A 17006-nucleotide genomic window follows, 5' to 3' on the forward strand; every position below is an offset into this window, starting at 1 on the left:
CCGAAACAGGACCCATGGGTATTTTGCGCCATCCCCCACCACGGAGGAACCACGCTCGAACCACCACCACCACAACGACCCGACACCTTGGCTGCTTAATCTAGGATAATTTGCCGGATTGACCTGCATGGCTTGCAGGAAAGAGAAGTTTTGATCTATTGTGATAGGCCCGGGAAGTCCCGACTGGGTTTCCAGGGACACGGTTGTCGATTTGTGGTGATGATGCTGGAGGCATCTTGACGATGATTTTGGCCGGTAGGTAGACCAGAGTCAAATACCGAAAAGAATCGGTAGGACCAACTTGACGGCATCACGGATCTTACTTGAGAAGAAGACGATAGTTTGCTGTGAATTACCACACTATCCTCCTTCGCGGATGCATTAGCCTGCACAGAAAGGAGCCGTTTCGCTGCACCTGCAGGGGCAGGCACCCACGACATGGTTCCATACTGGGGATGCTGCGGGCAGCGGGGCATGGGCAGGTCGAACGGAGTCCCAACTGGAGTCGCGGCTCACCCCTTTTGGCCCTTTGGAATCATGGGATTATCCCTCCAAAGGGGGCCTGGTGCCTTCACAAACCCCCTCTTGGCCATCCTTGGGGTGGAATGGCCCGTCTGCTGGGTCTTTTGCCAAAAGGCGATAAAGCGTCGGCAACCTGCGTTTCTTGCTTTGACGGTAAGACTTTTTCTCTCCCGGTTATGTGCGTGAAGGACCTCTAGCATCACGGACTGCAATCCTCTCTCATTTTTCCCCCATCCGACAAAAGAAGCATATCAAAGATACTGATCTTTGTACTTGCAAGGAGACCCCTGTCATCCCTTTTCACACACCACACACAAACACACACACCATCACGAAGCTCAACCGCAGATATATCGACCGATCGACTGCCTTCTGGCCTTCTGCCCTTGTTCTCCAAGCCGGACGTGATCACTTATTAGCATTGCTATTTTTATTCCTTTTTTTCGCTGACGTTCATAACTGGAGTTTTTGTATCTCGGTGTAACCACATTAATGAGACAATCCCATGCCATTTCTGCATAGTACGTTTACCAGCGAGACGGCCCCGGGTCGCCTTGTCCCACGTGGGAACCTTTCTGTCGGATCCTGGCTTATAGAGATTTATAGGAATTCTTGACTCCAGGTTTCACCTCGTGGTGGCTCATCGTTGAATTTTGATACTTGCGGGTATGTGACCTTTTCTTTTGTTGCTGGCGACTGTAGGCCAACATGGATACACGCATACATCTTGGGACGTGATCACTTTTGGCTGCTTATCGACTGGGGGCCATATGATCGAGATGTGGCTTATGGTTGACAGTTTAGGAGCGAGCTACTCATCATCCTTCCGCCATTATCTCCCTTTGGATACTCATCTGATCTTACCCCCGAGCAGAAATCGCACTGGTTGGACTCAACTAACGGATCCCCCCTAATAGGACGGTTCAACTGGCAGAATTCAGTTCGGTATCCCCAGTTTTTTCGGAGGACATAAGTTGTCATTGTGTAATTCAGTTTTGCCTCTATCGACAAAGAACCACACTTGAAATCGCCCAACATGGCCAAACTCAAGCTCAGTTCCATCTTCAGCCCCAGCAGCTCCAACAATGCTGCCTCGACAACAGAGGGAGAGCCCAAAGACCTCAAAAAGTCCAACCGCCGCTCCTTTTCGGCCCTCTCTGCTTCCCTCCTCGGTACCAAGGACACGGAGACGAACGGTACTAGCGCTGCTACCTCGTCCAAGTCTGCTACCCCATCCGTGGCCCCGGGTCCGGCGGCGCCGGCCACAACGTCAGAGATGGTCGCCCTGGCCCAAAAGATCACCAGGGAGACGGAGAAGCTCGAGGCCTACTTGAAGGAGCATGACCTCCCCATGCCGAGCTTTGACGCCAGTGCCCCGGCAGATTTCCCCAAGCTGCCAGATGAAATTGCCCAGAGCAGGAAGGCGATTATCTCGGCGACGAAGGAGCTGGGGCTGTTGGCTCATGGGCCGAGAGAGAGTGTGAGATGGGGGATTTGGGAGGTGTGTTTTTTTTATTCTTCGCTCCCACCACCACCTCACAATACTGACTTGTGCTCCAGTTCCTTGACACGCTCGCCCTCGCCGCCATCAACCACTATGGCATCGGCAAGCTCGTTCCCCTCGACGCACCCATCTCCCTCGCCGACCTCCAGGCCAAAACCACGCTCGACCCCATCAACCTCGCCCGTTTGATCCGTCTCGCCATCACCAACAAGATCTTTTACGAGCCCACCCCCGGCTTCATCGCCCACACGGCCGCCTCCAGGGTCCTGGCAGAGGACTCTGACCTCCAGGCCTGGGTTGGCTTCAACGGGGAGGACATCCTCCCCGCCTCCGCCCACGTCCTCCAAGCCCTGCAAACCCACCCCGAGGCCACCTCCCTCACCCGGACCGGGTTCCAGTTTGCCTTCAACACCGTCGACAAAGAACCCATGTTTGTCACCTTTGGCAAGGACCCCGACAGAGCCAAGCGCATGGGGAAAGCGATGGTGTCGCTGACGGGCGGGGAGGGCTACGAGCCGTTTTGGTTCGTCGACGTGGAAAGGGGCGGGTATGACTTCGGTGAGATCGACGCGAGGGGGGGAACGTTGGTCGACGTGGGCGGCAGCCACGGCTTCATGTGCGTCGCCCTGGCGGAGAGGTGGAAGAACATGAAGTTTGTCGTGCAGGACCTGCAAAAGACGATCGACAGCGCGCCGAAGCCGATCTCGTCCGACGCTCAGGTCGCCGAGCGGATCACCCTGCTGCCTCACGATTTCTTTACCGAGCAGGTGACCAAGGAGGCGGACGTCTACTTCTTCCGCTGGATCCTCCACAATTACTCGACCCCCTACGCGCTCCAGATCCTCCGCAACCTCGTCCCCGCCCTCAAGCCGGGCGCCCGCATCATTATTAATGATCACTGCCTGTTTGAGGGGTCGGGGCAGGAAGACCCCTGGGACGAAAAGGTCATGCGCCGCATGGATGTCGTGATGCTCAGTCTGCTCAACGCGCAGGAGCGTACCGAGTCCGAGTTCAGAGAGTTGTTCGCCAAGGCCGGGGAGGGGAATCAAAAGGGGGAGTTTGTTTTCAAGGTAATGTTTTTTTTTTTTTTTTACTTTTCTCAACAATACGTCTCTTTTTGCTTATGGTGAATGTTAGCTGACAGAGTTGGGGGGGGAAATAGGGCGTCAAAAGACCAGAGGGCTGCAGAATGAGTATCATCGAGGCAGTCTGGCAGCTCAGGGAGGAGGCTCCTATTGTTGCGGCTGTCGAGGAGGTCAAGGAAGGGGAGGAGACCCCTGCTGCTGTTGAAGAGCCCAAGACTGAGGAGAAGGCTGAGTGAAAGGATGCTTTCAAGATTTGCTGAGCACGTTACTGTTTCATATGGGCCCATTTGTTTAGCGTGCAACAAGCATCATTCAAAGTTACATAATTCATAGTTTGAATCATCCAAAAATGTTCTCTCCAGTTTCGTGATTGCTAAAATGAGCGTAGATTTGCCATTGCCACAAGCATGCTCTCATGATCTGTCGTCCATGACGATCGAGACATGCATCCTATACATCGCTTGCTCCATCAACTTTAAGCAACTATCTGTGCCAGAAATAAGAAAAGACATGATTGAAACGGTATATAGTACAACGATTATCCATACCTTCCATCATCCCCCCCTCCCCCTCTCCCCCTCAGCCTATCAGTGAACGAGCTTGATGCCCATGCCCCCAACATCAGCACCGATATTCTCCCCTTACTGCAGCATGGACCCCAAGACGCTTCTCTCCACGCCCCCGAGCTTGTGGTGTTGTTGTCGGTGCAGCAGCAAAATCCGTTGTCGAGGTTGTTGTGCCATCCACTGGGGGCTCATCCTGGTGTTTTATTGGCGCGGACTGTTCCTCCTCAATCGGTAGTTCCGGACCGTCAGCATGACACCCTTTATGATTGCAGCACGTCTTTCACGTCATTGTCTGCGGCTGCTGGCGCACAGGCTCCGATGAAGGTCTTTGTCTCTGCTCGGAAGATTGCTTCCCCTTCCCAGCACCGACTGGCCGTGGAGGCGGGGGCGTGCTCGTGCCACGAACCGGACGTGGGCTGGCAGGGAGTCCAGGACGTGTAACGATCAACCGAGGCACCGTCAGTCCTGCATTTCCTGGGGGGTTTCCGTTCACTCCATGACCACTGTTTTCTGTGGCCAAGTTGGTTGCTGGAGCCCTCGTGCCGTTGAGAAGCTTGCTGACTGCCCGGTCGAGGATGAGGTGGTGAAGCGCAAAGATGTGAGTCGTGATGGTGTTGTCATTGCGCTCGGCCTGGGCTTTGTGGTGTTCGAATTTGTGTTTGTCTATAAGCTCCCACCTCAGTTTTCTCCACATGCGAGTTTCGCCGTCATCGTCAAGGCCGGCAAGGGAGCATCTTTGAAGGATCTTTTCTGTGTCGAAATCAGTATGCTGTTCATGTTAAGAGACAAACGATTCGTCATACCACAATGCTCAATATCAGCCAGGGCCTTTTGTATGATGAGGTCAATCCGCTGCTTGCTCTCAGGCTGAGACGATAGCAGGTGGTTGTGTTGCTCCCAGAGCCCCCTAAGCTCTCCCAAATGGTTGGAGTAAGAGTTCACGGTGGCGATACACCGTTGCAAGTCCGACTGTTCCAGCTCTGCCGAGGTCTCAGACGGAGACAACAAGGACCTACTCTTCGTCTTCACATGGCGATGGACGCTGGACACCAGCCGGCGCAACTTTCCAGTGTTGCGGGCAGGTTGATTCGCGGACGACGACGGCGGCAGCTCCATTGTCTGACGAGAAATCCAAAAAGGGGATGGTCCCAAATTTTGTGTCGTCCACTGAAGATCTGAAAGTTGGTGTGATCAAGGAGGCATGACGGCAAGAAAAAAAAAGTTCCCACGTGTGTGAGACGGGAGAAGGTAAGGTAAACAGAGACAGGATTGGAAACAACCAAGACACGAGGCCTTAGCCCGTGCCGAATAGTGTTTTATGGCGAGATTTTTTTCCCACTCATGACGCACTGGAGATCTGTGGGACGGTCGGGTACGAGTCGGCCGTCGTGAAAAGGGGGGGAATGGTTCGAGTATGCAACTTGTTTTCGTCGGACCGGTTGCCGTAATACCGTCCATATAAAGCTGTCTCTTTTCACTGGACTTGTGCTGGCGCGCGGCATGACCGACAACAAACAAGACCCTCGAGCGAGTTCGGAAAGGGTGGATGGGGGGAGGGAGCGGGCGGTTGACAGCAAGCATCCGAAACAGTGAGGGGAGCATATCATGTCGTGCGACGACATAGATGGATTTGTTGAGTGTTTAATACTCTTAGTTTCTTAGAGGAAGAAATATGCCTTATTAAAGGAAAAGGGTAACGTCGCAGAACGATCCGCGCAGTTCTGTAGTGGCAAAAATGACATTCGACTGAGTCTTAGGATCTTGGTATGGTTCAAGTTGAAAGCGATGTGTTTTTCCGTGTCCAACGGAAATGAAACCTCAAGGTCCCGTTTTGTGCAAGGTCAAATTGCCAGCAGGAGTTGGCGGCTGTCAAAACTAGGACCATAGAGCAGATGAAGACGGGAGGCTCGACTGACGTGGCCGTGGGTAATGAGGTCATGCCTTTCAATCAGGTGGATTGTTTGTGTGCCACGATTTGTGCTAAATAATGATTCTCATAGCTGTTGACGGGCAACTGTTTGCTCAGTCAAGATGTTGAGTACGCGTTACTAAGATGCACTTGGGACTCGAGAATAACAGGCTGGTTCAAGGGTGTCAAGCCATCAACTTCAAGCAAATTATTTGGACTTCTCGTCAGTTCTGACCAGTATTTGTGACATCAGGGTGTGTGTACCTCAGGGGCAAGTGGGACTTCCCCAATGTAAACAAACAGCCAACATCGAGCTGCTCCCTCCACATTGCTCCCACGGTATATGTACCAGTTCCTTGCACCTTTCATCACCGAACGAGACTCCCAACTCGGCTCTTGCCAAATGACTTAGCAGTATTGAGAGTCGCGGCACGGACTTGGGTAAGGACCAAGGAGGACCAAAGAGGACCAAAGAGTACCAAGGGGCGTCCGTTCGAGTCAAAGTAAAACCTGTGGTTTTCGTAGCCGAGTACCTCCCATTAGGGACTGCGCTGCTTGGTGAGCTTTTTGCACTTTCTACTACCTTTGTAGGTACGATTCCAACTACGGCTTTTCTTCTTCGATTGCTTTTATTTTGTAATAAAGGTCATCATAGATTGCCTTCTGCTTCTTTTTCTTTTAATCTTCCTCCTTTACTCGTACCGCCTGCGGACAGTGAATTGTCCGACGAGAGTTCGCCATCTTGCCCAATCTATTGGATAGACCAATTGGCCGACTTGCCGCCACAGGTCACTGTTCCCTGTCCGCCAACACGCAAAACACCATCGAGAGTCGCCTGATACTTTGAGATCGCCAACTTGACAATCTCAGCCGCATCCTGGTTGCCAAAGATAATCTCGTTGCCATCGCCATTGACCCGAACTTGGAGGTGGCAGCTAGCAGATGCAGCAAGCTGCACCTGACCGTCAGAGGCCTTGTAAGTACTATTTCGGCGTTAGCTGGACCGTTGTCAAGGTGGTGTCTGGGGCTGGGAGGACTTTCATGGACCATTCTTGGCTCTCGCCGGTGGCTTGGATGGCGTAGCAGTCCATCTCGGCGGGTGAGTTCCAGAGAGTCTCTCTCACATCGGCTGTGTAGCTCTGGCAGTTCTTGATGGCTTCGGCGACGGTGAAGAGACCGATGAAGGTGATGGCAAATTTGGCGAGCTGCATGATAGCGGTTGGTGAGAGTTAGAATGCGAGGAACAAGCTGAATTGATATTGACTGATGGTGAAAGCTGGATACTGACAGCCAGATGTTCAGAACTGCTGGTGAGGGAGGTATAAGTACCACCAACATCAAAAAGCAAGCGGCATCTCGAACCCACCTTCTCCTCCTGTTGATGGAGTTATGGCCATCGGCGGTTTGATGAACCGCTATGTATCCATATCGGTCGACAGACAAGGTTATAATTCATCACCGGTTTGACGGCGGTAAATAAACATGACGAATTCCTCGGTCTCTTGATGTTTTCGGCCGACACACAAAGAGGTGTTCTTCTCCACACACCAGCTGATAGTTGAGAACTGGCGGAAACCATGACATCAATGATGCTCGAGGTCTTCTGAAGTCAAGAGGCTTCGGGCCTGAGAGAGAGCGCGTTTTCTCGCGGCTCAAGCTCAAGTCGCAGCCAAACAGTTAGCTGGCCGCAGTTGCCATAGAGGAGTGGTCGACGGAGAACCTGGAGGAGTAGGAACGATTGTCCTGTCGCTCGTTCCTGCTCCAGCGGTTCATTTTGTCTTTGACAACTTAATCTCACGCCGTTAATTGCTTCCAGAAACTTCCTTAGTATCTGTCCAAGAACCACCTGTTGAGTTCCAGATCGAAAGCGCAAAACACGACGACACACCTTCCCCTCTTAAATCAGACATCCGCCTGATCTTCGAGACACCAACTCCTACCTCGATCGTTCTGATGAAGCTGAACTGCCGACGTGCCACCGTGTCCCCAGCCCAGGGCCCCGTTGTCTCTGGTCTTGACACCGATTCCGCCCCCGCACCTCGCTGCGAGCAATCTATTCGTTATCTCCCGGGGATGACAAAGAGTCTTCTGGCGCAATGCAATACGCATGTCTTGGTGCGGGAGGAGGCAAAAGGAAGACCGATGGCCGCCACCGTGGGAGACAACATATAGATATCAGAGACAGCATCACCCTCCTATCACCATCCCAGGCATTGGATCGCGCCGTTTCATAACACAGCATCAGATCCTGCTGCACCCACAGATGCCGCAATCCACCAGTACCTTCCCCCAAGGCCAACCGTCGGCAACGGCACTGCAACGCGCATGGTTCTATCTGTGTCACCACGCGGGAAGACCGGACGGACGCGGTCCCATATCCAGAATCCTCCCGCAGTTTCCCTAAACCAGAAGGGGACACCTGAGACCAGATCACCTCAGATAGATACGAGTGATCATACTGGTCATACATGACACAAAGTCAGATGAGCATACGGAAGTGAGGCCATCGAGATTTCCCTCGCCCTGTTTCACCTGATTCCACCAGCTCTCGAAGAACAAGAAGAGCAAGGCATAGTCCCCAAGATGTGGTGAATCAGGCCTTTCTGATGGAGTTCAGCCACGCGCCCTGTACCCCGAAACCATCACTTCCCAGTGACTCTCATATGCAGCTGCCCTCTCAGCGTTCTGGTTTGCGTATGGTATCCTGGTCCAGAAAGAGCATCTTGTATGCGCGTGACACTTGGCACAACCAACCCGTCATTGCTCATTGTATCATTGTCACACCCTAGAGAAACATGCGGTCTCGGCAGAGTCAGACTCAAATCCGAGGAGTTCACTCCTCAAGGGGAGATTCTAGTCGGTCTTGCCCGGGATGCTGTTGCTCAAGTGGCACCATGTAGGCAGCACAGGGCTTGAAAGCACGTCAAAAAACGGCCTCAAGCCATCCGCAGTTGTTTCCGGCATTGTTGCTGTCGCGGGCGAGAGTGAGAAGCGAGACACTGCAAGTCAAGGCGGATATTCTCGATGTCTCTTGATCGCTGCAACAAGTACAAACCTGTCTCATATCTCCGCTCGCAAAAGCCTGGCCCCGGCGGCCCGGTCTGGTCAAGTGGTCAGACAAGTCATCAGCCAAGTGGTCCAGAGCGCACGTTAAGGACGAGGAAGCTCTTAGGGTAACCAGGAGGAGTATCGAGGTATTTGGGAGGCCGATCCTCTCTTTCCCAGGTGGGTTTTCTCTGCAACCAAGCAGTTTCCGTCTTGAGCTGCTGCTTCAGACTCCATCTTGACTGAGAGGGAGGGCAAGTACGACTGCCCCAGTGAACCGAACCAGGAGACCGGGTCCTGTCATCCGCTTGGCTCCATTACATTGAAGCAGACTTGAACTACCAGTCCAACCAACTTTGTACTCCTGGCTTTTCATTTCTGCGTTTGCGCAACGGCCTTACTGTTGCCGAGGTCTTTTGTTTTTGGGTATCTCGAAGTTTTGGGGAAAAACAAGACATTATACTGGCTCGCCTGGACCGTTTACGGGACGGTGAGGCCACGACGACAGCACCAACAACAAACACCAACACCGCATAGGCGTCTTTTTTGGTCGAGTCATTGTCACCAACACCAGCAAAGTCGCCTTTCCGTAGTCCAAGATCACGAAGGACACCAATGACAACAACAACAACACCGCCGCCAACAATGACACTCTCTTACCCCAACCCATCCCTGTCCTCGATGGATGGCGAGGACCACCCCCGGGCATCACCCGCTTCGATATCTTCCTCGATGACAGTAACCAACACCGCCGAACAACTAGAATTTGAAGAGGAGAAGCTATCAGAGCCACCTTCAAAGAGACCAGTCATGCGTCAGGTCCTTTTAACTCTCGTGTATGTTTCCCCATCTTCAACCCCTTGCCATTTCCACTTCCTCTAAACCCGCCTCAGAATCTGCCTAGGCCTAATGTTCTCCTGCCTCGACACCTCAATCGTCTCAACCTCTCTCTACAGAATAGCAGGCGATTTCCAAAACACGCGAGACATCTCATGGATCATCCTCTCGTATCTCCTGACGTACATGTCCTTTGCCGTGGGATTCTCCAAGCTATCCGACATTTACGGCCGCAAAGCAATTATGCTGGCGGCATGGCTGTTGTTTACTCTCGGGTCGATCTGGTGCGGTTGGGCGGGTTCAATGACGCAGTTGATTGCGGGGAGGGCGGTTCAGGGAGTGGGAGGATCGGGGCTGTACTCGCTGGCGCAGGTTTGTCTTGTTGAGCAAGGACCGGCGAGGCCGGAGGTGGTGGGGGGGTTGGTGGGGATCACGTTGAGCGTGAGTTTTGTGCTTGGGCCGGTGATGGGAGGGGGGATAAGTGATGGGTGGTGGTGGAGGGGGGTTTTTTGGGTCAATATACCGGTTGGGGTCTTGGCCATGGTGGGAATCTTGACTCTGTGGCCGTGGGAGAGGATGGCGTTTGGGAGGAGGGAGGCGGAGTATCAACACCAGGGGGCCAAGATGGGGGGGTTCTGGCACAAGATCGCCAGGGTGGACTTTATTGGGAACACGCTGTTGGCGCTGGCGTCGATATTGCTAGTGTTTGCGCTGCAGGAGGCGGGGAGGTATGTCTGGCGGTGGGATAGCCCGGTCATAATATGGTCGTTGGCTATTTCGGTGGTGAGTTTTGTGTTGTTCGGAGTGTGGGAGTGGTATTTGTATCGAGGGGGAGAAAGCGGGAAGGTGAGGATTGAGGGGATATTTCCGGTTGGGTTGGTCAAGGGGAGGGTTTATGCTTGTGTTTTGGTGTAAGTTTGTCTTTTTCTCCCTGTCTGAACTTGGTACTGATGTGAACAGCAACACGTTACTATCCGGGTTCGTCTACATCGCCCTCGTGATTAACATCCCCGAGAGGCTTCAGGTTGCATATTTTGACTCTCCGCTCTGGGCGGGGGTTCATTTGTTGCCTATGCTTGGATGTTGCGCCTTTGGAAGTTTTCTTGGGGGGTTGGTTTCCAAGAAAAGGGACCTCACCTCTCATACATTAATCATCGGCAGTTTAGTCCAAGTTCTTGGACTGGGACTAACAGTCGGGTTTGACTCCCGCGCTGGAAACAAACTTCCCCTAGGGCAATTATTGGGGTTTACGGCTGTGTATGGACTAGGAGTTGGCCTGTCTTTTGCCAGCGCCACCATCATCGCTGCTGTGGAAGCAGGAAGCGAGGATTTGGCTGCTGCGCAGGGGGCCGTGGCGCAGGCGAGGGTGTTTGGAGGCGCGCTGGGGTTGGCGGTAGGGGGGATATTGATGAATCAACGCCTTAAGGGGGAGTTGAGCGGGGTGCTGAAGGGGAAGGGGTTGGAGGAGGTGCATAAGAGTTTGTATGGGATTTTGAGGCTGGGGGTCGATGATAGGAACAGGGTGGTGGAGGTTTATGTGGGCGGTTTTGGGAAGATAATGTGGGTGTTTTTGGGGGTGGCGGTTGTATCAGCTGTTGTTGCTTGTGGGACTTGGAGAGGGAAGGGAGGAGAGAAGACGGTGGTGGAGGTTATGGAAGGGCATCAGGTTGGCAGGGGAGGTGGTGGGAGGAAAGAGAGGGAGATGGAATTGGAGAGTGCGAGCAGTGTCAAAAGTTTGATGGGGTGATTCTGGGGGGAGAGGTTTCTTGATGTTGAAGAGGTTTTTTTGGGAAATACCCTGTCTTTTGTTTGTTGAGGGGGGTTGACTGGGTGAAGCGAGATGTTTTGTTTACGTTTAACAGGCGTTTTCATTTAGCGGTGTGGGGTTGTTAGTTGGTATAGGTGTTTGAACCTTTTATGTATATCACCACGTTTTTGGAGGGGTTATATCTTTCTTTTTCTGTTGGGGGGCCATCTTTCTATTCTTTGGGGGTAGGTTAACTTTAGGTTTGGCTTTTTTGGACGTTTTATTCTTCTGACAGAGTTTTGTTGAAGTTGGGGGAGAGAGCTTTTGTTTATTAACGGGTATGTTAGTGGATATGATATTAAGTTGTGTCATTGTCATGTCAGATTACCTTGCGAGTCAGGGCTCTAAATGCTGCTGCTGTTCTTGTTGTTGTTGTTGCTGTTGCCTGGGGTGATGCCCCTTTTTTGTATTCTCAAGATCTGCGGTTACGTGAGTTTTCTTGACTGGTCTTTAGATAGTCGTAGGCGGGGGTACTAGATCAGGGTGACTGAGAGAGCAACAAAATCCAGAGAATGATGAGGGTGAACGGCTGTGGGAAGTTTTCCAACAATGAAAAAGAGGAGGTGTTGAGACATGTGGGAGCATGCTGTGCAACGTTGTCAGCCGGGCACTCTACTCACGTTTCTCCATCAAGTGAGTGGGTGTGTGTGTGTGAGAGAGAGAGACGCTTGTTGTTCGACCATGACTGGTGATGTCTCATATCGAGATGAAGTGAAGGTGAATCTGATGGGTGGGATCTGCGTGGTGGAAAGCTGCCTCTCTCTCTCTCTCTCTCTCTCTCTCTCTGTGTGTGTGTGTGTGTGTGTGTGTGTGTGTGTGTGTGTGTGTGTGTGTGTGTGTGTGTGTGTGTGTGTGTGTGTGTGTGTGTGTGTGTGTGTGTGTGTGTGTGTGTGTGTGTGTGTGTGTGTGTGTGTGTGTGTGTGTGTGTTGTTGTTGTGTGTATTGTGCTGTGCGACGCCGCACCTCTTGGTGTATCTGTTTACCACTTGTTGAGTAGGTAGCTGACTCGTGGACCAAAGAATCAAAAAAGGGGAGGGTGACAGAGAGGTGGGCAACCCCCCGAAACCACCTTGACTACCTTTCCCAATATACCTACAGTTCAGAACCTGGTTGGGTATCCAACAGTGCACAATTTAGCCCCGTGTCGTGTGTCAACTACATATGTGATTGACAGTAGCTGTGTTCATATGTTGTACCTGACAGAGTGAGTGAGCGGTGCTCAGTGTATCAGCCGTTACAACCCCTCGGATTGGACAGAGTCATGTAGGTAGTTCTTGTTCTTGCGTTGTTTTTGGCTATTTACAAACATTTTGTAGGCCCTGCCTCGCTAAGGTATTTCCGCTGTCTTTTTCCTGCTACCAAGTCCCCTAAAAATGCAACGCCAAGGTAGTGATATGTTGTTCAGCACATGATGGGTATTTGTATTGCTAACCATTGCCTCATGTCTCACCTCGACATCGATTCCTTTCCTCCAGCTGCTAGGGGGACAGGAGAAAGTTCGGTTCATCACTATAATTAAGGTGATGGCCGTCCTGGATAACTTCCCAGATCACCCTGGTCTCTTCTCCCGCGGATTTGTAGACCATGGGGATACACTCTATTGAAAATCGTGATTAGGTGCTGTAAAGTGCGGGAGGTGGACAAAAGAGAGGGGACAGACTGACCAAGTTCGTGAATAATGCCGCGGTGAACATGGCGATAGATCCTGGGCTTCAAACTATGCTGATACCCAGGATCGAAGGAGAGAACAACTGACGGGGAGTATACCAGTGGCGGACGATAGGGTTGCACTGGGTGCGCTTGTCCTGCAGACGCTGCTGGACAATTTGATGGAGGGTGATATTGAGGTACCACTAGAGCTTGTTGGCCCGTAGCTACCGTCGTCTGTACTGTGTATCCTTCTGGGATCGGTTGTCGATTTGTGTGTCCGTATTGCGATACGTGAACAGGCTGCCATGGAGGTGGAGGTTCCCGGGGGGACTGTTGCGGCGGTTTTGGTGCCCTAGGTGCCAAAGGAATGGGTTGCTCCAAGCGTCCCATTGTTGCGGCACTATCTGGGTAATCGTGTCCCTCTGGTGACTTTGGGGGAGTATCTCTCATATCAACATCTTGGCTTTGTGACGTGCGTCCCGTCGCATCAGGCATAGGTTCGTTATACTGCTGTTGTGGTGGCGCGGCCAATGGTGGCTTTTGGTATCAAAATGGTTTCCAGTTAGTGACTACGCCGGTCAAACAATGTCGAGTCAACACACCTCGGTGGGCTCTAAAGGCTTTGATGGATAGACATCGTTGGGGTCCATCTTGCCGTCGAGCATTTTGGTGTAAACAGATAGTATAGATGTGTGGTCAAGCGAGAGTCAATATCCGTCTTCGTTTGGTTGCTCGGAACGGCGTGCAAACGGACGAACCAGGCAGAACAGATTGCGATTAGGGCTGGCAATTCGCATCTCTGTGGTTTCTGGGGAAGAAAGCTTAACTTATCGACGCCCGTCTCCGATGCAGGAGCGGTCGTCCAGGTTGTGCAGTCCTGCCAGAAAGACGACGTTGCCTGGCACGTCGTGATTGCTGATAAAAGAGAGTCGGTGGTTTGTGGCGTCCAAGGGGATTTAAAGAAGTCACTGGACAGACCTCTCAGGTTGTTGTTTGACGCTTGAAGATAGCATTGAGACTTGCAATACAGTTTAATCGGTTGAGAGTCCTAAGTTGTCTGGCCGCCCAATAGAAGCACTCGTCTGTTACATCTTGCTCAACGGTCTGTTCCATCCCTTGACAGCCGTCAAAGTTGGAAGATGAAGTCGCTAGCTCATCACCTACAGGAGCGCCATCCCACGCCATGCCCGTCACAGACCAATTCCGATCCCTAAATGCGTGACGAGGTTAGTACCAGATCTTACAGGTCACATCTATGACGGGCGATAAAACAAGTTCTCCAAAGTAAAATTCTAGAGAGTTAACATTAGAAAAAAGGCCATATCTACCACCTTAACACCTACCCAAGCCACAATTAGGCACTCACAGATAAGTCACCTGCTAAAGCTAAGTAAGCCCACTACCTACCAAGGCTAATATATTACTTACAAATAACTTTAATTTATTGACATTACTGCGGTATACTACATTACGTATAGTATTATTTCTACTATATTTTTATAGTTGTAAATAATATTTATATATAATTTTATATATAAAAAATATTTTACAAGTAAAAAAATTAAAGTATATAATAAAAATAGACGAGTAATTATGCTCATAAGATATTAGCAGTATATACATGATATAGTAGTTAAATTTACGAAAGTGCAGTTGAAGAGCTATTATCTCTACTTATATAATGGCGGGTAGGTAGTAAGTGTACTGTAAAATTGGAAATCAACTTTCTGGATTTTTATCTTGGAGAACTTGCCTTATCGTCCGTTATACACATCCATCCCATCCGGTGTCTTACACCTACAACCCGAGTAGATCTGGCTGGTCTAGCTTCAGACAGACCGTGATCAAGACACCTACCTTGTTGTATTGAGAACCACCTCAATTGAGAACTCCAAAATAATCATGAAGCATCAAACTAACAGGGCAATTCATAGTGTGACCATCAAATTAACGGAGGGGGGGCAAGGTCTACGCCGCAACATGATGTCCAATTTTCTTGGCATCAACCAACACCCAACAGCTCCAACCTCCAACATTATCGCGTGGTCCATCATCGACAAACAGATTAAAACCGCCCGAGTTTCTCTCGGGTTCTTGCATTGGGACATCTCCAACTAGACATCATCGCTCTAGTCAAACAATGGCTCCGTTTTCCCTCCCCGCCGACGCGGCCTTCCCCGCCGGCAAAGCCGCCATCCTCCCCGCGCCTCTCCCAACCCCGTCTCACGGCGCCGGCGGCAGCTTCTCAATCGCGTGCTCAACCCGCATCAACGCGCCCCCGTCAAAATGTCTTGATATCGTCCGCAGCCCGGCAGACTGTATGTCTCAAATTATTCACCTTTTACAACACTCGACTGTGACGTCATGTTCTTCATTGCGAACCATCTCTTGTATTTCATGATCACAGCTTGCCTCACCTCACCGTTTATTTCACTTATTCTCAATCACGTACTAACGTCTCCCCAGACCCCTCCTGGAACCCCTTCTGCCGCCTCGTCGAAATCGACTCTCAACCCCCTTCCACCACCTCCTCCCCAGACCAATTCCACCTCGGCACAGTCTTCACCTTCGATGTGCACTTCAACACCTCACCCGACTCCAAGCCATCCACCAAGTCTCAGGAGCGCGTCTCAATTTTGGAGGACATCGTCGACCCCACCAGCAAGAAGGTAATCGGGCACAGGATCGGCTGGATCCAGATCGGTCCGCAGCCCGACTGGATGCTCAAGTGTGAGAGAATCCAGGAGTTTATCGAAGTTGAGGGGCCAGATGGGAAAGTGACGACAGAGTACAGAAACTGGGAGACGTTTTACGGGCTTTTGGCGGTTGTGGTCAAGTTGGCTGCGGGAGAGGGGGTCAGGAAGGGGTTTGAGGGGTGGATGGGGGGTTGAAGAGGAAGGCGGAAGGGGGGAACTGAAAGAGCACCTTTGAGCCAGGGGCAGGGCAAGGTCAGGCCAAAGTATTCACAGTCGACTAGATAAACTTTAGCATTCCCATCTTCAGCTCGACACCTTTGCCCCGATCAACTAGTTCACCATCAACGCCGGCGTCCCCTCAAAGTACACCACCAAAGGCGGCTCCTCCACCCCCAACCCAGCCCCGGCCTTCTTCAACGCCGCATGCGTGGGGCACTCGTTGTCATAATAATTCATATCATCCAAACTGGCAAACTTCATGTTTGCCACAACGGTATACCCCTTCGATCTCTGATCCGGATTCGCGGTGCCGGCGCAGGCGTAGAGGATGTACGGCTTGCCGTCCTGTTCCCACATATATCATCAATCAGCCTCTCAACCAAACCCCTTTCGGACTTTCCGGGGCCGGGGGGGAAGAAAGAAAAAACCTTCTTCTGCTCCTCAGCAAGCTTGTTGTACATCTCCACCAACTTCTTCTGGTTCGCCGGATCGGGGACCTTGAACATGGTCGTCCGGAAGATCTGCTGGCCTCTTGAACCCATTGTTGTTGTTGTTGTTATTGTTGTTGGCGTAGTGGCTGTCACTGCAGTGAAAATTTTCCTCTCGAAAAGCCCCCTGTTTTTCCTGTGAGCTGCTCCAAGGGTGGAATTGATCCTCTGTTGAGTTGTGCTTCGTACTGGATTATTATACCCTTTGTTGACCCCTATTCCGGCCTCCGCCCCCTTCCCCTCCGGCACCCACACCAAACCCGGCGGCTCGTCGTACTACAGGAACGCCGCCGAAAGAGCTGCCCGATTCATGACAGGGTGGAAGCGGCGGTGGTGGCCGACAGCTCCCTCCTCCATGGACCAACAAGGTTTTCACCACCCCCCGCATCTTCCCCCGATGTCGAATCATTCCAGCCTGTCGTGTCAAGGTGTCGTCGTGTAACCGCCAAACAACCCACTAGCTCCAGACACCAAAACTGGTGATCAGAAAAGTTTCCAGGGAATAAAAGAAGACCGGTCTACGCCTCCGGATTTCCCCCATCTTCGACGTCCGCCCGCTGTCGAAAGTTGTCTGCCTCATGGCCAATGTCTCAGTTGACTGGTGGCTCCAAGGGCGGCCGCAGTCAAGACTAGCTGACACCCAAAAAAAAAAAAAAAAAAGGAAGTGGAGGTCAGACA

General features: G+C 51.7%; 8 protein-coding genes across 8 annotated transcripts; 4 read left to right on the forward strand and 4 right to left on the reverse strand.

The window, feature by feature from the left end:
* Window positions 1-1558: 1558 nt before the first annotated feature.
* On the forward strand, window positions 1559-3471 carry QC764_117050 (uncharacterized protein; the record flags this gene model as incomplete). Its single annotated transcript, XM_062942959.1, has 3 exons — window positions 1559-2023; window positions 2083-3096; window positions 3189-3471. The coding sequence occupies 3 exons, from the start codon at window positions 1559-1561 to the stop codon at window positions 3345-3347; spliced, it is 1638 nt and encodes a 545-aa protein (XP_062806006.1). The 3' UTR covers window positions 3348-3471.
* Window positions 3472-3748: 277 nt separating this feature from the next.
* Window positions 3749-5552, reverse strand: QC764_117060 (uncharacterized protein). Its single transcript, XM_062942960.1, has 2 exons — window positions 4481-5552; window positions 3749-4427 (listed from the first exon to the last, which is right to left on the reverse strand). Exons 1-2 carry the CDS (start codon window positions 4791-4793, stop codon window positions 3958-3960), a joined length of 783 nt encoding a protein of 260 aa, XP_062806007.1. The 5' UTR covers window positions 4794-5552; the 3' UTR covers window positions 3749-3957.
* A 565-nt stretch (window positions 5553-6117) lies between these two features.
* Window positions 6118-7758, forward strand: QC764_0020170 (uncharacterized protein; the record flags this gene model as incomplete). Its single annotated transcript, XM_062940053.1, has 2 exons — window positions 6118-7058; window positions 7415-7758. Exons 1-2 carry the CDS (start codon window positions 7004-7006, stop codon window positions 7756-7758), a joined length of 399 nt encoding a protein of 132 aa, XP_062806008.1. The 5' UTR covers window positions 6118-7003.
* QC764_117065 (uncharacterized protein) lies at window positions 6169-7893 on the reverse strand. Its single transcript, XM_062942961.1, has 2 exons — window positions 6634-7893; window positions 6169-6569 (listed from the first exon to the last, which is right to left on the reverse strand). Exons 1-2 carry the CDS (start codon window positions 6795-6797, stop codon window positions 6338-6340), a joined length of 396 nt encoding a protein of 131 aa, XP_062806009.1. The 5' UTR covers window positions 6798-7893; the 3' UTR covers window positions 6169-6337.
* A 1353-nt stretch (window positions 7894-9246) lies between these two features.
* On the forward strand, window positions 9247-11555 carry QC764_117070 (uncharacterized protein; the record flags this gene model as incomplete). Its single annotated transcript, XM_062942962.1, has 3 exons — window positions 9247-9467; window positions 9525-10379; window positions 10429-11555. The coding sequence occupies 3 exons, from the start codon at window positions 9247-9249 to the stop codon at window positions 11213-11215; spliced, it is 1863 nt and encodes a 620-aa protein (XP_062806010.1). The 3' UTR covers window positions 11216-11555.
* Window positions 11556-12478: 923 nt separating this feature from the next.
* On the reverse strand, window positions 12479-14021 carry QC764_117075 (uncharacterized protein). The gene is made up of 3 exons (XM_062942963.1): window positions 13528-14021; window positions 12940-13462; window positions 12479-12872 (listed from the first exon to the last, which is right to left on the reverse strand). Exons 1-3 carry the CDS (start codon window positions 13588-13590, stop codon window positions 12754-12756), a joined length of 705 nt encoding a protein of 234 aa, XP_062806011.1. The 5' UTR covers window positions 13591-14021; the 3' UTR covers window positions 12479-12753.
* A 673-nt stretch (window positions 14022-14694) lies between these two features.
* QC764_117080 (uncharacterized protein) lies at window positions 14695-15816 on the forward strand (the record flags this gene model as incomplete). The annotated part of the gene is made up of 2 exons (XM_062942964.1): window positions 14695-15243; window positions 15392-15816. Exons 1-2 carry the CDS (start codon window positions 15066-15068, stop codon window positions 15814-15816), a joined length of 603 nt encoding a protein of 200 aa, XP_062806012.1. The 5' UTR covers window positions 14695-15065.
* Window positions 15104-16382, reverse strand: QC764_117085 (uncharacterized protein; the record flags this gene model as incomplete). Its single annotated transcript, XM_062942965.1, has 3 exons — window positions 15104-15766; window positions 15851-16185; window positions 16269-16382. The coding sequence occupies 2 exons, from the start codon at window positions 16380-16382 to the stop codon at window positions 15952-15954; spliced, it is 348 nt and encodes a 115-aa protein (XP_062806013.1). The 3' UTR covers window positions 15104-15766; window positions 15851-15951.
* Window positions 16383-17006: the final 624 nt, after the last annotated feature.

Source organism: Podospora pseudoanserina, chromosome 1 (genome assembly GCF_035222485.1).
Source record: "Podospora pseudoanserina strain CBS 124.78 chromosome 1, whole genome shotgun sequence".
Lineage (NCBI taxonomy): Eukaryota > Fungi > Ascomycota > Sordariomycetes > Sordariales > Podosporaceae > Podospora > Podospora pseudoanserina.